This window comes from Pipistrellus kuhlii, unplaced genomic scaffold (assembly GCF_014108245.1).
Source record: "Pipistrellus kuhlii isolate mPipKuh1 unplaced genomic scaffold, mPipKuh1.p scaffold_m20_p_13, whole genome shotgun sequence".
Taxonomy (NCBI): domain Eukaryota; kingdom Metazoa; phylum Chordata; class Mammalia; order Chiroptera; family Vespertilionidae; genus Pipistrellus; species Pipistrellus kuhlii.
In genome coordinates, this window is record NW_023425438.1 from 10319261 (window position 1) to 10340319 (window position 21059).

The 21059-nt window shown below is 45.9% G+C and overlaps 1 protein-coding gene across 1 annotated transcript; it reads left to right on the forward strand.

Moving 5' to 3' along the window:
• The first annotated feature begins 6 nt into the window (after positions 1-6).
• Positions 7-19937, forward strand: LOC118717143 (xanthine dehydrogenase/oxidase-like). Its single transcript, XM_036434852.1, has 15 exons — positions 7-56; positions 456-543; positions 1753-1843; positions 5231-5418; positions 5611-5756; positions 6529-6610; positions 7172-7267; positions 8139-8267; positions 9060-9134; positions 11077-11129; positions 13172-13286; positions 14037-14102; positions 15359-15547; positions 16925-17101; positions 18632-19937. The coding sequence occupies exons 1-15, from the start codon at positions 43-45 to the stop codon at positions 18680-18682; spliced, it is 1560 nt and encodes a 519-aa protein (XP_036290745.1). The 5' UTR covers positions 7-42; the 3' UTR covers positions 18683-19937.
• Positions 19938-21059: the final 1122 nt, after the last annotated feature.

A 21059-nucleotide genomic window follows, 5' to 3' on the forward strand; every position in this document is an offset into this window, starting at 1 on the left:
GGGAAGGAGACCCGGAGCACCCTGGTGTCCACGGCAGTGGCCATGGCTGCATACAAGTGAGTCCTCCCCATGGGCTCTGGGAAGAAGAAGGCTGCCTCTGCCATGAAGGCTTCCTGGATTCCCCTCTGTGGGAAGTAGATTCTCCTTACTTTGCTGTTTTTAGAACTTTGGGGCCTAGAGGAGAAGATAACATCAAGTGATCCTTTTTGTTCTGGTGCCTGTGTCCTGATCTCTCCACCTGGCTGTGAGGGTGTGAGAGCCCTGAGGGCAAGGACACAGCTCACATCCTACCTTTTCCCACCTGTCAAGTGTCTAGACAGCAAGCAGCCCTGCCCAAGTGTGCTTAGTGTGCCAGGTTGAAAAAGCAGACTTTCCTGCTGTTTTCACCCCATAAACTCACAGGGCTGGGCTGTTGCAGGGACCCTAGTTTTCTTACCCTCTGGTGTCTCCTTCAGGACTGGCCGCCCTGTACGCTGCATGCTGGATCGTGATGAGGACATGCTGATCACAGGAGGCAGAAATCCCTTCCTGGCCAGATACAAGGTTCCAGATGCTGGGAGCTGTGCCAGCGCGGGCAGTGCCATCCCCTTAGGATGGACTCTCACTTTTCTTAGGACTATCTGTGAAAGTGCCAAGGAGAAATAGCTGCAGGAGACATTCATATTGGCAAACATTGAGGAGTGATGCTGTGGATGCTAGCAGGCCTCCCCATGTCATAGGGTGGTGATGGGCACAGCTTTCGAGAATTTAGTCTTTGTCTACTCAGGTTCAGAAACCTGACTGGTCAGCAGACCTGGGGAAGTCCTCTCCTGCAGGATGGCCTAGTTTTAATGTGCTCACAGCTGGTTGTGGAAACAGAATGACTACCGTATTTAATATTTCACAACGAGAAATAAAACTTCCCAGGGCCTGGACGGGCACAAGTTGTTACAGACACCCGTTGTTAGGATGGGCACCTGCTCTTCCAGGTCACATGAGGCTGGGCATTGCCCAATTTCCCTGTAAGACAGACCTTTTCTGGGCTCCCGTGGGTGACCACTTCCTATTCTCACCCTGCATCCTGTCCCCTTGCACACCATTGCCAACTTGCAGGTTCCATTGTAGCACTGTGAACCTGTGCGTCCTCTCTCTCCATGAGCTGGCTTTGAACACTCTCTCTTTAAACTCTTCTCATTGTTTCATGATTGAACTTCCCCAAAGAGATTATATTTCTCTTAATTCTTATGGACTTAAAGAAAGTCACTTGGTCTTTGGGGGTCCCAGTTTCTTCACTTATCAAATGACCCTTAAGAGTTGGTTCAATGATTGCTAAGGGTGAGGGAGGTCAGAGCACACTGAAGCTCTTGTAAAGTGCAGATTTTATTGTTTGCTGGCCAAAAGCTCTGAGGAGAGACTCCAGTCACTTTCCCAGCCCTCCCTGCCTGCCCTGCCATTACCCACACTGTATTTTCTATCCTCCAGGTAGCAAAAGTGGGAGGGAACAGGGAGAGATAGACAGGGGTAGGACCAGAAGCCAGGTGCAGGTAGAAAGGAGAGAAGGTAGGGAGAAGGGGTTCCAGGGTTGAGCCCTGGGTCTGTCCCTGGGAAGATACAAGTTTCTTTCTTCTGGTTTTGATGATGTCTTATGTTCCCCCTCTTTCATGGTGTGATGTCTTGCTCTTTCTATTTCCTCCAGGAAGCGTGGGTAGGAGGGGGGAGGTAGAGATAGAAGGAGCAAGGGGACTGTTGGGAAACCACTCTCTTTCTTGTCAGGTTGGCTTCATGAAGACAGGGAAGGTTGTGGCCCTGGAGGTGGAGCACTACGGCAATGCCGGGAACTCCGAGGATCTCTCTCTGAGAGTAAGTAAGGCCTCTTCCTGCACTTTGGGGTGACTAAGAGGTTAAGGGCATGCCCCCTCCCCCCACACCAACCTATTCATACAGCCAGGTACACACCCCCTCCCTTTTTGCCTTTTATGCTTTAAAGCTTCCCAATTAGTTCCAGCCTTCAGATTCTCCATCCTTGGTTAATTTTTAAAGCACAGAGATGGTCACCTTTCTTCTCTGATTGGAAACTCATCCTTCTTGTGCAAGATATTCTAACTAGCAAGCAAAGTTGGGTATAAAGCTTCACATATAATATGGTGACATTGTCTGTGTGTGCATGTTTGTCTAGTGATATGCATGGAAAAGTCTGAAGGAAGACATACCAAACAGTGATTGGATGGGTTAAGGGGTGAGGGTGGCGGCAACACTCGGTCATTTTCTACACTGCACATTTCTGTGATATTTGAATTTTAGATAAGGAGTTGTTACTTTTTAAAAAACAACGTATTGAAAAATAGCTTACATACCACAGAATTCACCCATTTGAATGATATCATATCATGGTTTTAAAGTCATGCACCATTATCACCATCCAGGTGTTGAACATTTCTATCACCTCCCAATGACTTCTTCTGCCCATCTGAGGTTATTCTTATTCCCATGCTCAGGTCCAGATGTCCACTAATCTACTTTCAGTCTTTGTAGGTTTTCCTTTTCAAATAACTGGAATAATGCACCATGTAGTCCTTTGTATCTAGCTTTTCTCTCAGAATAATGTTTTTTAATTCATCCATGTTACAGCATACATCATTCCTCCATTTATTTTTATTGACGAACAATATTTCTTGATATAGACTATTTTTGGTTTTCTGTTCACTACTTGATGGACATTTGGGTTATTTCCAGTTTTTAGCTTTTGTGTTTAAAGCTGCTTTGAACATTCTCCTAAGAGTCTTGTATAGACATATTTTTGTCAGCCTTGAAAATTAAGTTACCTTGGTTAGTACTCCTTTTAAAGTTTTTTTTTAAACCTTAATTTTATAACCATATTAGTTACATGTGCATAGATTCTTGTTGTAAAGAAAAGTCAACCCTCCCTGGTTTGGCTCAATGAAGAGAGTACTGGCCTGCAGACTGAAGAGTCCTGGGTTCAATTCAGGTCAAGGGCACATGCCTGGGTTGCAGGATCCATCCCCAGTAGGGGGTGTGCAGGAGGCAGTCAATCAATGATTCTCTCTCAGATAGATGTTTCTATTCTCTCATCCTTCCTCTCTGAAATCAATAAAAAATATTTTTAAAAAGAGAAAAAGTCAAACATTTCAGGAAAAACAGAAGTTTCTTACTAGCTCCCCAACCCCTCCCTGCTGGGGACTCTCTAATCTGCTCAATCAGGAAACTTCACACTTCAGCTCTGCTATAAAGATTGTTCAAAAAGGAAACATTTTTAGTGTTCTTACAATTCATAACACTGGCTTCTTGGTTGTAGAAAAACCAGGTAGAAAAAGATGTAGTACTTGTCCCCAAAGATTTTACAAGCTTTTATATTCAACCCAGCAAATATTTATCAACTGCCTAGGGTGGCAACAAGAAAAAGCATATAACGTTGTTTCTGCCCTCAGGAAATTCCTGGCATGGCGAGAGAGACAGATAATGATGGACAAGAGGAAATAAAAGTGCAATTTGATAGCATGCAAAGGAAAAGCAAAGAAGGAACTGAGATATACAAAAATTATTTAGGATGTCTAGGACTGAAATAATTAGACACAAAAAGTAACCTGTGGGAAAGAGAAACTATGCATGAGGAAGTAAGCTAAAATCCAAATGAAATAATAGCCTGGCCGGTGTGGTTCAGTGGTTGAGCATCTACCTGTCAGCCAGGAGGTCATCCTTTGATTCCCGAACGTGGTCACTGCGCATGCCTGAGTTGCAGGCTTGATCCCTAGTGTGGGCTTGCAGGAGGCAGCCAATCAGTGATTCTCTCTCAGTACTGATCTCTCTTCCTACCTCTCAGAAATAAATAAAAAATATATTTAAAAATCAAACTAATAAAACCTACACCTAAATGAAACAAATAAAAGCTACCATTTATGGCTTCAGAGAGATGAGTTATTACACCTTAAGGGAAGAACAATATGCTATAAAAATGGACCAGTCAGAGAATAAAAATGAACTCTTGTGAATCATAACTGTGGAAGCAGAAGTTTTGAAAGAACATGGAGGAGCACTGTCCCCTCAAGAGAAAATAATGTGGAAAAGTAAGAGAGAAAATACAACAAAATTTGAGAACCAGTCCAGAAAATCCATATAGTAGAATTTCAAAAGGGAAGAATGGAAAAAAAGAGAGAAGTAATTCAAGCAGTTTCCCCCAACTGATAAGCATACATTTTTAAGTTGACTTAGTAATAAATGCCCAGAGGACTAAGCAAATGGAAAAATAAAGACAAAATTTATAAATTCCAGGGGAAATATTAACAAGCAAGAGAAGTAATCATAACATTAAAATATAGATAGAAATTTAACTATATGGGAAGGACGGGGAACAGAAAGTAGGTATGTATTCAGGGAAAGTGTGGTTGGTGGAAATTAACTCCTCAAAAGTCTACAACTGGAAAAGTTAGGGATGACAATATAAGCACATGTTCATTAAATAGCTGATAAGAATATCACAGAGAAGAAACATAGGGTTACTTTTTTTGAGTAACCTGATGGGAAGATGTCAATAAATAACTAATAAATATGGTTTTGCCAAAGTCCAAACAGACTGTACATACATTGGACCTTTATCTTGAATTGGTTGGGGGCCAGGAGAATTCTCCTACTATATTTATTTATTTAAATAATATATATTTTATTGATTTTTTACAGAGAAGAAGGGAGAGGGATAGAGAGTTAGAGACATCCCTGTTTAAGGATGAGAGAGAAACATTGATCAGCTGCTTCCTGCACACTCCCTACTGGGTATGTGCCCACAACCAAGGTACATGCCCTTGACCGGAATCTAACTTGGGACCTTTTAGTTCACAGGCACTCTATCCACTGAGCCAAACCAGTTAGGGCTCTCTTACTATATTTAAATATATGATACAATGGCATGGTTTGAAATTTAAAAGACGCAAAGGACATATATGAGAAGTCCCCCAGCCACTTCATCTCTCACCACACACTTCCCTTCCTGAAGGCAACTGTAATCCATTCCTTTCATCCTATTTAAATGGGAGGATACTCCAGTTGTCTTCCTGCAACTTACTTCCTTTTTCCTATCAATCTTATGGTTTTCAGATTATATATTTTGAAACATGCACACCCAGATTGCTAGTTTTTATTTGTCTGTAATAATGCTGTCCAATAAAACTTTTTCAATGCAAAAATAATAAAAAATAAAAAAGCTGTTCTCTCCCATGTTGACTTCCTCTGCTTCAGGTAGTAGGACGAGCTCTGCTCCATATGGACAACTCCTACAAAATCCCCAACATCCGGGGCACTGGGCAGGCATGCAAGACCAACCTGCCCTCCAACACAGCCTTCCGGGGTTTTGGGGGACCGCAGGGGATGCTCATTGCCGAGCACTGGATGAGTGAAGTCGCAGTGACCTGCGGGCTGCCTGCTGAGGAAGTAAGCTGGGAATTTGGTGGCACAGGTCAGAGTGGGCTAGCCTACTTTCCGGGGGACAGGGGCTTTGTGTTTTGGGTATTTCTCCTGGGGGCAGAGGACAGACAGGGGCTGATGATAGGGGCCGGAAGCTTAACTGTAGGATTTGCCCTCATCTCGTGCCAACAAGGCCTCAGTGTCTCTCTCCTTGGGAAGGTGCGGAAGAAGAACATGTACAAAGAAGGGGACCTGACACACTTCAACCAGAAGCTTGAGGGGTTCACCTTGCCCAGGTGCTGGGATGAATGTCTAGCAATCTCTGAGTATCATGCTCGGAGGAGTGAGGTGGACAAGTTCAACAAGTAAGTGCTGGGAGGGGAGGAGTTTTATATTCTGCAGCCTTTTTGCTGAACTCAGAACAAAGCTAATAATTTAATGAATAACTTATGAGGTTGCTGTATTTGCCAAATCACTCATAGCCACTCCTTTAAGATTATAAAATGATCTTAGTCCGGGGCAGGTGAGCTCAGCCTGCATCCAATGTCATAATCCCTCAGTGTGGTGTCTTTACATGTTTGTCTGTCTCCTGGTCATACCACATTCTCTAGACACCAGCCCAGGACTGAGAATGCCACAGTTATGCGCCTGCCTCTAACACTGATCTATAAATGTCACCTTGTCAGTCACTCCACCTCCTCGGGCCTCAGCTTCATCATATACAAAGTGGGGGTAATTAGGCTGGCTCTGTCTTCTTTGCTAAATTATTGGGAAAACCAAATATAAAGCACAGAGGAGGTGCTATCATTATCATCCATGAGCCACAGTCCCTCCCTTGGACGGTCACAGTCCAAGGTCACCAGGAGAGTCTGACCCAATCTGAATTCCCCTTGGGGAAGAAGAGTGATGATACTTCAAGTCATATGCTCAGGGGTGGGCCTGCTCCAGCTGCACTGAAGGACCCAGAACCCAAATCCCTGCCTTTCTTATGCTGTCTATGCAATGCAGATATCACAGTGACTATCTGGGCAGCTCTGAGGATGCCTGATGTCAATTTTAAGTTATTGCCAGAAAACTTGTTTCACCAGATGAAAATACAATAGAGAAGATTCTATGAGAATGTTCCTTTTTCTCCAGGGAGCATTGTTGGAAAAAGAGAGGACTGTGCATAATTCCTATCAAGTTTGGAATAGACTACACTCTTTCTTTTCTGAATCAGGTAATTGCTTTATATAATTCTGTCCATTTCCAGGAGACTGGGGGCCCATTCCCTCCTCTTTGAAAGGGAAAACCAACTGCCCCTCATAACAGAGCTAACTAGAGGAGCCCTTTGCTGTGTAAATGAATTTGCATATCCTTTATTTGTCCAGAATGCCACAAGACAGCCTGAGACTCGGAGACTTTGAGTCAAATTCTAGTACTTACCCTTCTTGATTACAGGACCATGGACAGTCACTCAGTTTTCTGATCCTCTTTCTTCATTTACAGGGGGAGGAAAAGAGAGAGAGAGAGAGAGAGAGAGAGAGAGAGAGAGAGAGAGAGAGAGAGAGAGAGAGAGAGAGAGAGAGAGAGAGAGATTGAGATTGAAAAAAATTGCAAAGTACTGAAGGGTTGCCTAATTAAACTATGAGGATTATACTGCTTTAATTTTTGTCGGGGGTTTATATCCAAAATGTTGTTGCTGCTTCCCTTTTCCCTGGGCTGCAGTATCTTTTGTCTCAAGTCTTAAGCTAAACTAGAATTGACTACCTTTGTGTCTGGCATTCTTCTCTCCCCTCAGGCAGGAGCCCTGATTCTTGTGTACACAGATGGCTCCGTGCTGCTGACCCATGGGGGCACTGAGATGGGCCAGGGCCTCCACACCAAGATGGTCCAGGTGAGCGGCCTGTGGTGTCTATGTAGGGGAGATGCTGGGAGATACTGAGGGAAGGGATATTCCAGGAGCAGAATCAGGCCTAGGCACTGGCACTGGCTATGCTGCAAATTTTAATGTGACCTTGAGCAAGGGTTTCCTCATTTGTGCCAAGGGGTTGGCCATGTGCTGTCTGAGGTCACTTATGTCACCAATAATCTAGGGCTCTGTGACTATGTGTTAAGTGGGTGTTGTGTGTACAAAGGTAGCTAGTTCCGCACACGCGAGATGCCTCACAGTGGAGTTGCATGGTGAAGCTGGATGAGAGTGGACACACCTGCTTGGCTCCTGGGGACTGGCCAAATGGGATATTTTTGTTTTTTAAAGTTAGGGTTAGTTTTTAATGGCACTTGATAAAAATTTTATTTTTCAATTGCACTTTACATTCAATGTTATTTTGTAATAGTTTCAGGTGTCCAGCATAGTCGTTAGATAATCATATACTTTACAAAGTGTACCGTCCGATTTTTTCAATGTCCACCTGGCACCATACATAGTTATGACAATGTTATTGACAATATCCCTTATGCTGTAATTTACATCCCCAGCACTCTATTGTAACTACGAACTTGTTAAAAGGCACTTTAATCACCATGAGGTTGAAAATTTTTTCTCCATCCAAGCCATTCCATAAAGTTCTGCTTCAAGTTCAGGCAGACATGGGAACATTCCAGCCTCAGCAGAATTATAGTTTACGGAATTGGTTCCTTGCCTGTACCTGTGAACCCGAATCCTGTCTTGGGGGAAAGGCAGCCAAGTCCCATGCTCTTCCCTTCCCTAAAGGAACATTCTCAAAGAATCTTCTCTACCCTATTTATGTTGTCTTTCTTCACAGGTGGCCAGCAAAGCTCTGAAAATCCCCATCTCTAAGATTTACATCAGTGAGACAAGCACTAATACGGTGCCCAACACCTCTCCCACTTCTGCTTCTATCAGCACTGACATCAATGGACAGGCCGTCTATGTAAGGAGCCTCAGGAACCAGTGGAACTGGGGCCAGACCAGGGTTTTGGGCCCAGAGAGTCCCTGGCGTGGGAGCTGGAGTGGTCCTTGCAGGCTCTTGGCTGTGACCATGCCTTGGGCTCTCTTACTGAGGAGAACCCAGCTCCTCCAAATGCTAAGCTAAAAGAGAGAACCACCACCACTTCCATCAGAGACAGGAAGGATGAGGGGAGGAAGGGGAGGAGAGTTGGGGAAATACAGGAGATTGTGGGAAGACATACTATTGGTGTGAGAATTGGCCAACCAACAATGGGCTGAAAATGAAATGGAGTTGGCCAGGTCAGATCTACTTGCTTCTTCTCCCAGGTGGAGGATATCATCAAACAAATGTGAGAAAGTACCTCTTTAGAGATCCCTCAAGCATTTTACCTGTTGTCAGTGTGAGAACTGGCTCAGGAGTGCTCTCCAAGCATAGGCCAGTGGTGGTTCCTTGGGAAGGGTGATGTCTTAGACTAGTGGTCACCTATCTTTCGGACCTCACAGATCACCAGTGGTCCATGGACCACTGATTGGTGACCGCTGCTCCAAAGGTTTCCTTAAACCAGCAGTTGCCAACCTTTCGGACCTCACGGATCACCAGTGGTGCATGGACCACCAGTTGGCGAATGCTGTTTTAGTGGGTGACAAGGCTGATTGAGTGGTGCCCTGGGCACAGCATCCCTGGGAGGTGGCTCTGTGGAGGCTCTCAGGCTTTCCCTGTGCCAGGGCATGCAGAGGGCTGATAGGTCTGATGTGTGGTGCATTTGTTCTTTAGGAAGCTTGTCAGAAGATCCTGAAGAGGTTGGAGCCCTTCAAGAGAAAGAATCCCAGAGGCTCCTGGGAAGACTGGGTAAGTTTGAACTTCTCCAAGTTGCTTTTTGAAATGAGAGTGAAATGAAGAGCAGGAATAGTCACACAGCAGGGAGAAGATGAGGGATTCTGCATGCTTTCACAGGAGAAGTAGATACTCACCCTTGCTGGGTTCCATTTCTATTGGTGTTCATTGAAGGAAGTCACTGAGGAAAATGTTTGATCCAGGACTGTGACAGCTCTGTGGGAATTGGGGGTTTGCCTACCTTGCGCCTGAGAAGACAGGCTCAGTAAACACAACTCAGAGAATTCTTCTCTCTGCCTGGTCCCACACCTCATTTGTCAACAGGCTTGATCAGCTGGGTTTTCTTCAAACTCCTTCTCTCAGAGGTCTGCCTCTACCAGCCTCTCCCCTTACCCAGCTTTGGAGTCCAGGTCCACTGAGATTCCATCTGTGATGGAGCTGGAGGAAGACATTGTACAAGGGTTATATCATTCCTGTGGCTTAGGGAGTCACACAACAAGCACTCCTGATAAGAATGAACCCGGTTCTCTGATTTCTGGTTGGGAGGACTATATTTGAGAACCTCTGGGAGGGAAGCTGAAGGAAGGCTCTCAGGTGGGAGACTTCAGCTTCTCCAAGAGGCAGAACTATAAATGTGGACCCGACTTACCACCCCCCGTGTCATAATGGGAGAACTGGTCACAGCAGTAACATAATGTGTGACTGCACACTAACCAGCTCAGATAGTACAATACATTAAAAAAATGAACACTTTCTGACATCCCCAGTAGGGGGCGTGCAGGAGGCAGCTGATAGGTGTTTTTCATCTTAGCCTCCTATAACCTCTCCTTCCCTTCTCACACTCATAACACCACACACATATATACCTCATGGAGGTAAGTTGATTAGGGTAGTTTAGGTTTTAGTGTAGATTTGGAAGGTAATGTTAATGTTTTCAACAACAGCCTTTACAATCTGTTGACCTGAGCTTTGTCCTCAACCATTAGCTGTATAGCCCAGTGTTCTTTATAAGCAGATGACCTCAGAAAAGGCCATGATCAAAAAGACATGATCAGGAATGATAGGCACCAAATCTGTTCAGTGTCTGTACTGTATTGAAAATAAGCCATTACTACCACTACCACTATATATGCATATATTTGATTCCATATACTTATGGTAAGGATCCTAAAGAAACTTTTCTAAGCCTCTGTTTTCTCATCTATAAAATTAAGATAATAATAATAATAATACTGATTTTATAAGGTTGTACTGAATATTAAGTCAGATGATGTATGTAAATTATTCAATAGCATGTGGTACATAGTAAAGAGCTTGATTATTTACAATAATCATGATGCAAACTATATCAACAATGAATTAAATCTTAGTGCTGTGCCAGTGCTAGGGATACCCTAGAAAATGTATGTAGTTAAGGAGATAGGGTGGATGCTTAGATAGATGGATAGCTTTATTAATAAGAAAGTACCCATAAGAACATAGGTATCAAATAAGCATTGTAGAGAGTTTCTGTTGTAAAGACTAAGGCAAGGCAATTGGAGGAGTGGAAATGGCATGTCTTCTACTCCAGAGAAGACTAGAGTCCTTAAGGTCAGGTATTTGCTCTGTAGGCAATGGGGAGTCGTCGAAAGCTCTGGAGTAGAAGAGTGACATGAGCAGTTCAGTATGCTAAGATGATCACTCGCCTGGGCTGGGTTACAGAGCAGTTGGGGGAAGCAACTTGAGGTGGAAAGACCAGTTAGGAGACCATTGTAGTGCTCCAGGCTTTGAGGTCAAGGACCTGATGCAGGGGGTGGCAATGAGGGTGTGAGGTGAGGTGAGGTGTGGAAGTGAGAGTCACTAGTCAAGGGTTGACCAACTTCCAGATAAGGAGAATGAGCATACAAAAGCTTACTGTTGGGTCACGGTTACTGGAAACCATGCTTTCCCCTTCCTGATGGCCATTTCTTCTCCTCAGGTCACGGCTGCCTACCAGGATGCAGTGAGCTTGTCTGCTACTGGGTTTTACAAGTATGTATGGTGGTGATCTCACCCATCTCACAGTGTGCTGTCATTCTGGCCTCTCAGGTCCTTCCTAATCTGGAATTCTATCATCCTATGGTCAGGAGAGGACAGTTCTACCAAAACTCTGATCTCTTCAGTGTACTTCCACTCATTTCAATGTAAAGATGCTCTAAAATACATGGGATTACCAAGCTACGTGCCCAGGAGGCAAAAGCATGAGCTGCCATATCAGAGACTCTCATTCTAGTTCTGGTCTTAGTGGACTATTGCTCTTGGGGAAATAAGTAATTTCCTCTGAACCTGTAACCTCCTTTATGACAGAATGGGACAGTTACAAACCACTCCTCCATCAGCACTGCCCTGTGGCAACCAGGGGCATCCAATGTTCTGAGTTACCTAAACATGCTACTTTGTAGTATGCATTGGGTTTCTTTTCTTTCCTTTTCCTTTATTTCTTTTCTTTTTCTTTTCTTTTCTTTTTCTTTTTCTTTTTCTTTTCTTTTCTTTTCTTTTCTCTTCTTTTCTTTTCTTAAGAATGAGAGGAAGCCTAGCTGGCGTGGTTCAGTGATTGAGCATCAACCCATGAACCAAGAATTCACCAGTTTGATTCCTGATCAGGATATATATACCCAGGTTGTGGGCTAAATACCCAATAGGGGGCATTCAGGAGGCAGCAAATTGATGTTTCTCATAAATGTTTCCATCTCTCTCTATTTCTCTCCTTCTCTCTATAAAAATAGATAAAACATAAAAAAGAGAATGAGAGGAAGGTTTAGAGCACATGGTCTTGTTACAAGATGTAGAATTCAGCAGAACTTAAAGTGAGATTTAGAAAAGAGCACGTATCTTCTGTGACTTCAAAATTCAGTAGCTGCATGAAGAGTTAGAGACCTGGCCCATCTGATTTGGAAGCTGTAAAAAGACAGGATCATATCAACTTGTCATCCACAAGGTTTTAGCTTTCTCTGGGAAGTTTTCTTTCACAGATCAATGGATTTGGCAAATAGTTCAATGTTTAGTTCCAAAGTTCTTTTTTGTAAATATATGTTTTTATTTTGTAGGCAAAGTAATGTTTTGTCGGTGCTCCCTGGGCTATATAACATTTGGCATACAAAAACATAAGCTAGTGCAGGTTTTCTCACAAATTCACATTCCATTTTTGGAGTTGACAAATGGGTTCTATACAGAAACACCTAGATAAAGGTGGGGAAGCCAGAGATCATTTCTCTGAGAGAAGCCATCTCTCTCAGCCGCGCGTTGGTGTTCTTCTAATGCAGATTATGATCACATTAGCTCACATGATTTCTGTGTGATGTATAGAATACTGTAGGTACTACTATGAACTCTGGTGTGAGAACACACACACACACACACACACACACACACACACACACACACGTGTATATGGGACTCATGCAAAATTAGGATTATATAAGATAGGGTTAAAGAAGAAAAAAATGTAAGAGGCCATCTGCTTTTATTAATAACACTTTCCTCAAATCATTTACTGAAATTTAGAAGGGACCAATAGATGAAGAGTAATGCAGGCAAGAGGCTGCTTAAAGGGGCATGCAGGCCGGCCTGAGATACTGATCTTGTTAATTTCCACCTTGAGGAAGAAGGGCAGGTGAGCCTGTGGGAAAAGCCCAGGAGTCAGTCAGTGCAGGAGCCTTCAGCTCTGAGATCTTGAATGCCAGCTCATAGATCCTCTGCAGTATGACTTTCCTATCCTTCCTGAGCTGAGGGAACTCTGTCAGTTTCTACCAGGTATGGGCCAGCATGCTGACTCTAATCACGGCTCAGCTATATGGAGTGATTCACCCAAGGGCCGTTGGAAATACAGATTAGTGTTCTGAAATTCCTGGGTTTCATTCACAGGTTAAAATGTCCGAAGCACATGGGCTACTGTGAATAACAGCTGAATGAAACAAATAAAACCTTTGGGTCTTATGATTTAGTGGAACAAGCCATTTGTGTGTGTATGGGGAGCGGGGGGTGGGCCATATTCATTTTAATACATATGTAGTATCTTCTCTTTTCTCCCCCAGAATACCCAATGTTGGCTACAGCTTTGAGACCAACTCAGGGACCCCCTTCAATTACTTCAGCTACGGGGTGGCTTGCTCGGAAGTGGAAATTGACTGCTTAACAGGGGACCATAAGGTAAGATGTTTGCAAAAACTTCAGTACTAAGGGGTGGAAAAGAAGAGAAACAACTCAATTATAATACCAAAGACAAACTCTGTGGTTGGGAAAATAATGCCTTATATTATGGCTTGGGAAAGTCCCTTTAAAGGACCAGAGAGTAAAAACTTTAGGCTTTCAGGGCCACAGAGACACTGCCTAAACCCTATCTCTGCAGCACAGCAACAGCCAAGACCTATGGAAACAAACAAGCGACGCTGTGGGCCCCTAATGCGTTACTGATGCACACTGATGTGGGTTTCACGCAGTGTTCACGTCACCACATATTCTTCTTATTTCTGTCTGCTAGTTAATGATATGAAAACATTAGTAGCTCACTGGCTGTACAAAGCCAGGGGGCCAGCTGGCCTCAGCCCATAGAACGTAGTGTGTTGACTCCTTCCTTACATGAACTACCCACACTTAGGTTCAAAGTCCCAGGAATCTGCAAACCTGTCCCTCCCACTCCCACGTGGGGGTATGTGCAGTTATTTTAGATTACTGAGACCCTAGTCACTCCCACCCCTTCCCCAGCTGCTCCCCAGAATTCAGACTTTAGCAGTGATGGTTGCAGTGGAGACTGGGGACTGCCTGAGTGTGGTCAGAGCACGCTGTTGGTGGAAGTATCATCTGGGTTGGCACTTCATAGTCTAAGAGTCACCGAGACCCACCTGTCATCCCACACATTCCCTTCTTCTCAAGCTGCTTTTACTTCCCTGTCCACCGTAGAACCTTCGCACAGACATCGTCATGGATGTTGGCTGCAGTCTGAACCCTGCCATCGACATAGGGCAGGTAAGACTCACAGGGAACCTGGGTGTTGATGGACTGGGCTACTGATGTGCCCCATCTCCTTCCCAGGGCCATTAGCCACAGTATCTTGTCCAATATTGTTGTTGCGTGGGTCTGAACATGTTACCATGAGTGTCTTCCACAGAGTGATGCTTAGATGGATGAGAGCCCACCCACCTTTAGAGGCTGAAGGCAAATTAGTGGATGGATCTAGAAAGGGCTCTCACGCCTCAAAGAACAAGATGAATGGGGAAAACACTGGGTATGCACATACATGCACACACAGCCACACACACATGCACAGATGGAGCTGGAGTTTGGGATCGATGTGCAGGCAGTGAGGTCTGAGGTTAGCAAGCTTTCCCCTTCTCCTTTCTCTCCAACCCAGGACAGCAATGTGTAGAAGCCTGGGTTTGAAAAAGAGGGGTAAAAAAATGATCAAAGGAAAGCACTTTTGGAAAATATAAGAGCATTGGACAGAGCAGCTGGAACAGGAGGAGACTGAGGGAGGAATCAGGATCAGAAGTACTGAGCACCTGGTAGAAAATGTGAATGAATGTCTCTCTAGAATGGACAATTACTTAGTATACAGAAACCTCATCACTAGTCAGTCATTTCATTCATTCATTGAACAACCATGGGGAGAGGGGCACCCCTGCTCTACTCAGGCATCTTAGTCACAAATACGAAGATGGTTAGCACCTGGTCCCTAAACACTTTTGTTTGGCTACATGGCACCACCTACCTGACGGTGAGAATAGAGCGAGGCAGATGCCCCCAAACAGACCTGTAAGCTAGAGCAGAGGCACTCCTTTTCCTAGAGGGCAGGCGGGGCTGGCAGTTCAAAAAGCCAGCATTCTACTATCAAAAATCTCCTCCTCTCTCCTGGGGCTGCTCAGAAGTGCAGGTCCCACTTAGCATAGAGAGGAGCATGGGCCCCGAGGGACACTCAGCACCCATTATTCCGTGAGAAGGAGGGGCATCTGCACTTCCCTGTGGCAGGTTTTAATGGGAGATTGTGCTACCACTGCATGGGCCTCCAGAATCACCACCGGGTTCCAAATCTGAGCTTCAGTGCCCATGCCTGGCAGAAGCCCGGAGAGGTGGTCCCTGGCGGTCGGGGGCCAGGTAAGCAGTGCAGGGCTGTTTCCAGCATCATTCCAGGCCCCACTCCAGGTGGCCTGGTCCCTGCAGTGGAAGCAGGACCTGTGCCTGGAGAGTGGGGAGCGGTGTGTCCACAGTGTCTGTCTGCCCTGCAGGTGGAAGGCGCATTTGTCCAGGGTCTGGGCCTCTTCACACTGGAGGAGCTGCACTACTCCCCTGATGGGACCCTGCTCACCCGTGGCCCTGGCACCTACAAGATCCCGGCATTTGGTAGCATCCCCACGGAGTTCAGGGTGTCTCTGCTCCGTGACTCTCCCAACAAGAAGGCCATCTACGCATCCAAGGTATGGTTGCCCCGGGCTTGGGCTGCCGTCCTGTCTGCACTGTGGGAGGCCCCGGATGGTGACAGGTCGCCCCCCTTCTCCCCCCCCCCCGACCATGTGGGTGTGAATGGCGCTCCTATGAGAAAAGGGCTTGATATTGGCTTTGGTGATGGTGGTGGAGGGGCGGGCAGTACTGCTTGAAAACCAGGGAACTGGATTGAACATGACAGCTCCTCTGTGTGGGAGAAGCCCGCTGCTTTGGGTACAATGAGGATGTCCTTAACCCAATCCTATAGACCAAACCCTGACCTACATTCTCATCTCAGGTATCCATCCTTGAGGTTTGGTCCTAGACACTATCTCACAGATACAGTACCTTTGTCTCCTATGAGAACAAGCTCTTTCACTGAAGATGGGGCAGTCCCTCTGTGCACCCCATCACCTCCTTCAGGGGGTGCCCCGTGACTTTAAGACTTGACTAGAATGCCTGAAGGATGATAACCAACCTCCCCAATATGTATGAAAAATTGGTTGAAAATTCATCAAGATGATTGATCTAGTCCTAGGTCTAAGGAAGACAGTTGATCATTTGAAAGCAATGAAACCCACCCATTTGCTCATCTCATGGGTGTTGTTACCATGGGAGCATCTGGGACACTTTGCAACCCCTGCCACTGGCTCATGATAAAAATGCAGTTCCGGCCCAGCTGGTGTGGCTCAGTGGCTGAACATTGACCTATGAACCAGGAGGTTAGAGTTGGATTCCTGGTCAGGGCACATGCCCAAGTTATGGGCTTGATCCCCAGTGTGGGGTGTACAGGAGGCAGATGATCAATGAGCCTCATCATTCATATATCTATTTCTCTCTCCCTCTCCCTTGCTCTCTGAAATAATTACGGAGGTAGAGAAATCAGAATTGAAGGAGTGGGGAGGGGAGAGAGGACCTAGCCAGGCTGCCTGCAGATGGACATGGAGTACAAGCAGCACTTGGCTGGTCTGGGGGTCTTTTTAAGGGGAGGAACAGGAAAGGGTTGGACCCAGGGCTGAACAGGAAGGGGTGGGCTCCAGGGCACTTTGGTACATGCTAATTGGTGGTTCAATGTCTTGAGGATGTCTCTGTGACAGATGCCAGTAATGTCATAACTCAGCCCAAAAATTGGGGGGGAGGGGGGCGAAGAATCTCACAATATTTGCATGGTGTCATCAAGGAATCACACAGTAAGAATTCAGAGAAATATGCCCACAAGATCCAGTCATTTACTAGAGTGAGTGTTCTGGGTCCCTGATTGATTGAGGCCTGTCAATGCTAGTGGCTGGCATTCCAGCATCACCGGCCCTCCTGCTGTGGAGGCTGGGGCTTCTCCGCCTGAGTTCCTGTCCCCCACGTTGTCCCCCCAGGCTATCGGAGAGCCGCCTCTCTTCCTGGCCGCCTCCATCTTCTTTGCCATCAAGGATGCCATCCGTGCAGCCCGAGCTCAGCATGGAGGCAGTAATACGAAGGAGCTCTTCCGGCTAGACAGCCCTGCCACCCCGGAGAAGATCCGCAATGCCTGTGTGGACAAGTTCACCACCCTGGTAGGATGACTCTTGAGCACCCACTCAGTCTGGGGGAGGTCAGGGCACAGGCCCATGAACTGTAGGGGCGTTTTCTGCAGGGGGACAGAGGTATTAGGCTCTCTTTCAACCACACAACCACACACCGGCCAACGCTACACTCCACTCTCCGGTAGCATGCCCTTGAACTTGCAGGAAAAGAACAATAATTTTCCTTAAAGCTTCAGCTTATAGCTGGGCCTCCTTAGAGTAGGGAGGACAGTGTATACACCTATAGATTTCATTATTTTCATGAAGATGAGGGTGATGGATAAAGCTCCAGAGAACCCTAATTGTTTCTGTCCACCACTAGCATGTGTTTTGAAACACTGTGTGAGGTACAAAGCAGATAGAGAGAAAAAGCAGAACGACTTAAATAATCAGATAACCCACAGTTGTTCTGTGGTTACCATGTGCCAGGCAGATCCTGGGGACACACAGGTGCCCCTGAAGACATTTTAGCCTTTTAGGAAGTCACGTGATCTCATTATGTGGGTTACCAGCTTGGAGATGTTTGTAGCAGAATAGAACAGGAATTCCATGGACGTTGGGATCATTTGGGGAAGGCCCTATGTGACACTCATAGTGGACAATGCCTGGTATCAGGAGGCCAGGCTAGAACAGTGTCTTCTCCTGTTAGGCCCTCCAAAGCAGCCTGGGCTCTTAAATTGCAACGGCAGCTTCTGTTGAGGTAGCAGAACCAGGTTCTTCCCAATCCCCAAGTTGTATTTCTGGGTCATCTGTTGGGAAATTTGATAGGCCCTTGGGGTTTAGAGGTGAAGTAGGTAGTTATGGATCCAAAGTGTTCCAGGGATGAGGAGGGGACAGGAGAGCCCCTCGGGCAGGCACATCTGCCATACCAGACCTCCGCACTGAGAGAAAGGGAGGCTGATGCGGTTGTAGTCTGGTCATCCTTCAGGTTTGCCAATAGTGTTAGCTGTGGAGCGCGAGCTACGAGGCAGGGAGGATGCCCACCGCTGTGCAGCAACCTTCCCACAGCCCAGTACCTTCCACCATGGCCCCAGTGCTGACAGGTCCCCAAACCCCATTCCCTGAGAGGGCAAGTGCTGCATGGCTCCCTGCAAACCGTACAGGTTGCAAAGTTAGCTCTTTGCAAGCAATCTAATGCATGACTCAGTGACTTAATGAGCCTCTTTGCTATGTTACAACTCACCAGTGATTTAGTCCCCTGCAGGAGACTTGACCAAGCAGCTGGTTCTATGCTTTTGAAAAACTGTGTCCTAGAAGGACTACTTCTGAATTTGGTCATCCCTGTACCTCCAGAGCCTCCTAGAGTGCCTGCCACATGAAAAGTGCTCAGTAGAAAGAAGGGAATGACTAGGAAGTTAAGGGGTTCTGCCAGGAGGCATCTCCAACAGCTGGGACCGCAGAGTGGTGTTTGGGCTTAGAATGGTGGCTGGCAGTGGTGGGAGGTGGCATGTGCAGAGGGTGGGAGTGGGCATGCACTATGGGAAGACCCTGGCAGTGAGTTCTCTGTTTTTTTCTTTCTAGTGCATCACTGATGTACCAGGAAACTGTAAACCCTGGTCTCAGAGAGTCTGAAGAGAAAGCCCTCAGGGGACTCTTCTCGCACGAAGCATGGAACATGCCCTGAAGAACATGAATCTATGAAAGCTGCAGGATGACAACACTGATTCATCAGAATGGTGTTTGAAAGAACACTGAATACATTGGAAGAATCTGATAAAAAATGTGATTTGTAAACATAATGATAAGCAAATCTAGACCTATTAGGCCCAAGGCCCAAGTGGCAATAGGCAATGAAGGGTCTTTTTAGGTCTGTCTTAATCATGTATATGATTAAATTGATTCAGGAAGTGTTTGTGCTATGTCCCAACTCACTAGACAGACGGTATAACCTCACGTGCTGACAGTGTCTGTCCTTCTGGAATCCCACAAGCCTCCAGTAGCTTGAACAAAAGCTATTTTAAATCCACGTGCCTTCCTCAGGCAGCTTTTCCTTTAAACCAATGAACATCATATTATAACCTCAAATCTATACACAAAAAATCTTAATGGGACAATGGGATGAGATTCAAGCCTCGAATCACCTTTGGGTTATCGGAGAGAATAAAGAATGAAACAAATTCAAGGTTAATTTGGTCTAATTTTGTGAAGTTGCATAAAGTAATACTACTCCATAACACCCAAACCAAACAAACCCAGTTATTGAGTGCCTACTATGTGATGGGTTTCTTCTCTTCCCCTTTGTGTATTTAAAAAAAAATCATTTTTAAAAATCTTCCCTTGAAGGCAGAATATTTTCCATCTAGAAATGATACCCAAATCAAGATCAGCCAGAAAAAAAGCAGTCAAGGAGCTGGGGTTCTCATCCCAGCTGTCTCTAGAGTCTCTGTGTCCTTGGAATGTCACTTCCATTTACTGTACTTCATTTTACTGCAATGAAAGGATTGGACTGGAATCATCTCTAAGGTCTCCTCCAGCTCTAAAAGTCTATAAATTTGCGACCTGAAAACTCCTCTTACATAAGGGACCTGCAGGTGCCAACGACTTGGCTCCCTTTCTATGGGTGTAATGAGCTCTGCTAAGACCCTCCTAAGGCTGGTAAAGAGAACAAGAGAAAGGCAGCCATCCCTGTGGTTTCTCTGGCTGGTGATGTCACCACTCCGTGGCTCTAGGTGGACAATGTGACATTGTCTTGTGTCTTCATTGTATAGAATGCCCACCTTCTGCCAGACAGCGTTCAAGATTCTGGCCATGGAAGGATGGTGGAAACCATGCTCCAGTTGAGGCTGGAGCTGGATGTCACTAATAAATGAAGCTGTTAGCTGACTGGCATATGGGAAATGCTTAGGTTTCGCCATAACCGCACAAATGGCTAGTGTCTGCCATATCTTAGCCAGCCTTTGTTTCTGGAGAATGCTCTCACACTGACACACCACACCACACACACACACACACACACACACACACACACACACACAATTTTCCTACAAAGTTCCCTTCCTCAGAGTATTTTAGACAGTGTGATACAAACTCAAGAACTTTATAAATTGAACCAGAATTTGTCTGTTTCAAATGATTTCTCAGAATGTTCTAGGGCATACCCCAGGCTGAGATGTGTCAGCTGCTATTAGCATGGGCCAAAAGGGCTGAACAATGACTGTGAATTCCCTTCGGAGCTTAGGAACAGAGGCGAGGCAGAGGGGCCATGAAACCAAAGGAGCAAGTGTTTTGTGACTCGAGGTGCTGTCTTCCTGAGATACCTGGCCTTGTCCTGCTGTGCTCATCAGAAAACTTCCTCAAGTCTGTCTTCCTTGGTCACAAGGATGCAGCCAACAGTGCCTGCAGTATCGCACAATGACCTGCAGAGGGCAATGGAGGACAGGATATGAGAATGTAGTGTGCAGGCCCCATAGCATTGCATGTAAGGTTAGTTACTAGGGAACTGACTTTGGCTCTCACAACAGGCCAAATGCCTTCAAAAGTCTCTCCAAGAGCCAGATTTGAAGCTGACTTAGGGATTCAGATGGACCAAAATCTCCTCAGAGGACCTGAGGACATGGTCAGTCCTGAAAATCTGGGCTCCTGACAATGGGAAAGGCGGGGCCGGTCTTATTTTCTGAGTATGTAGCTTGCCAGGTGCTGAGTGTGGTGCTTTACTTATGGAGTCTCATTTATTCCTCCCAGTGCCCTTAAGAGGTGGGCCTTTCTTCTCTGTAATGACATGAAGGAGATGCCCTACCCACAGCCAGGCAGAGGGCTTCCTCAGGGACGTTTACTCCTGGAAAACCTTACCCAGCCCATGGACTGCCTTGTGGCCAGGAAGCCTGGCGTGTACAGGAATTGATCGGCCGGTCAGAGTGGACTCATGGGGAGCAGGCTCCCAGAGGCTGGTGGGGGCGCCTGAATGCCTCCCTGTGCACCTGGAGGCAGGGCAGCATCCTCACGCTGGCGG

What these genes read in the sequence shown, in the direction of transcription:
- LOC118717143 (XM_036434852.1), top strand. An exon ending in GGATCTCTCTCTGAGAGTAA is followed by an intron (nt 1,844 to 5,230) that starts GTAAGGCCTCTT and finishes TGCTTCAGGTAG; the next exon opens with TAGGACGAGCTCTGCTCCAT. An exon ending in TCTGCTACTGGGTTTTACAA is followed by an intron (nt 11,130 to 13,171) that starts GTATGTATGGTG and finishes TTTCTCCCCCAG; the next exon opens with AATACCCAATGTTGGCTACA.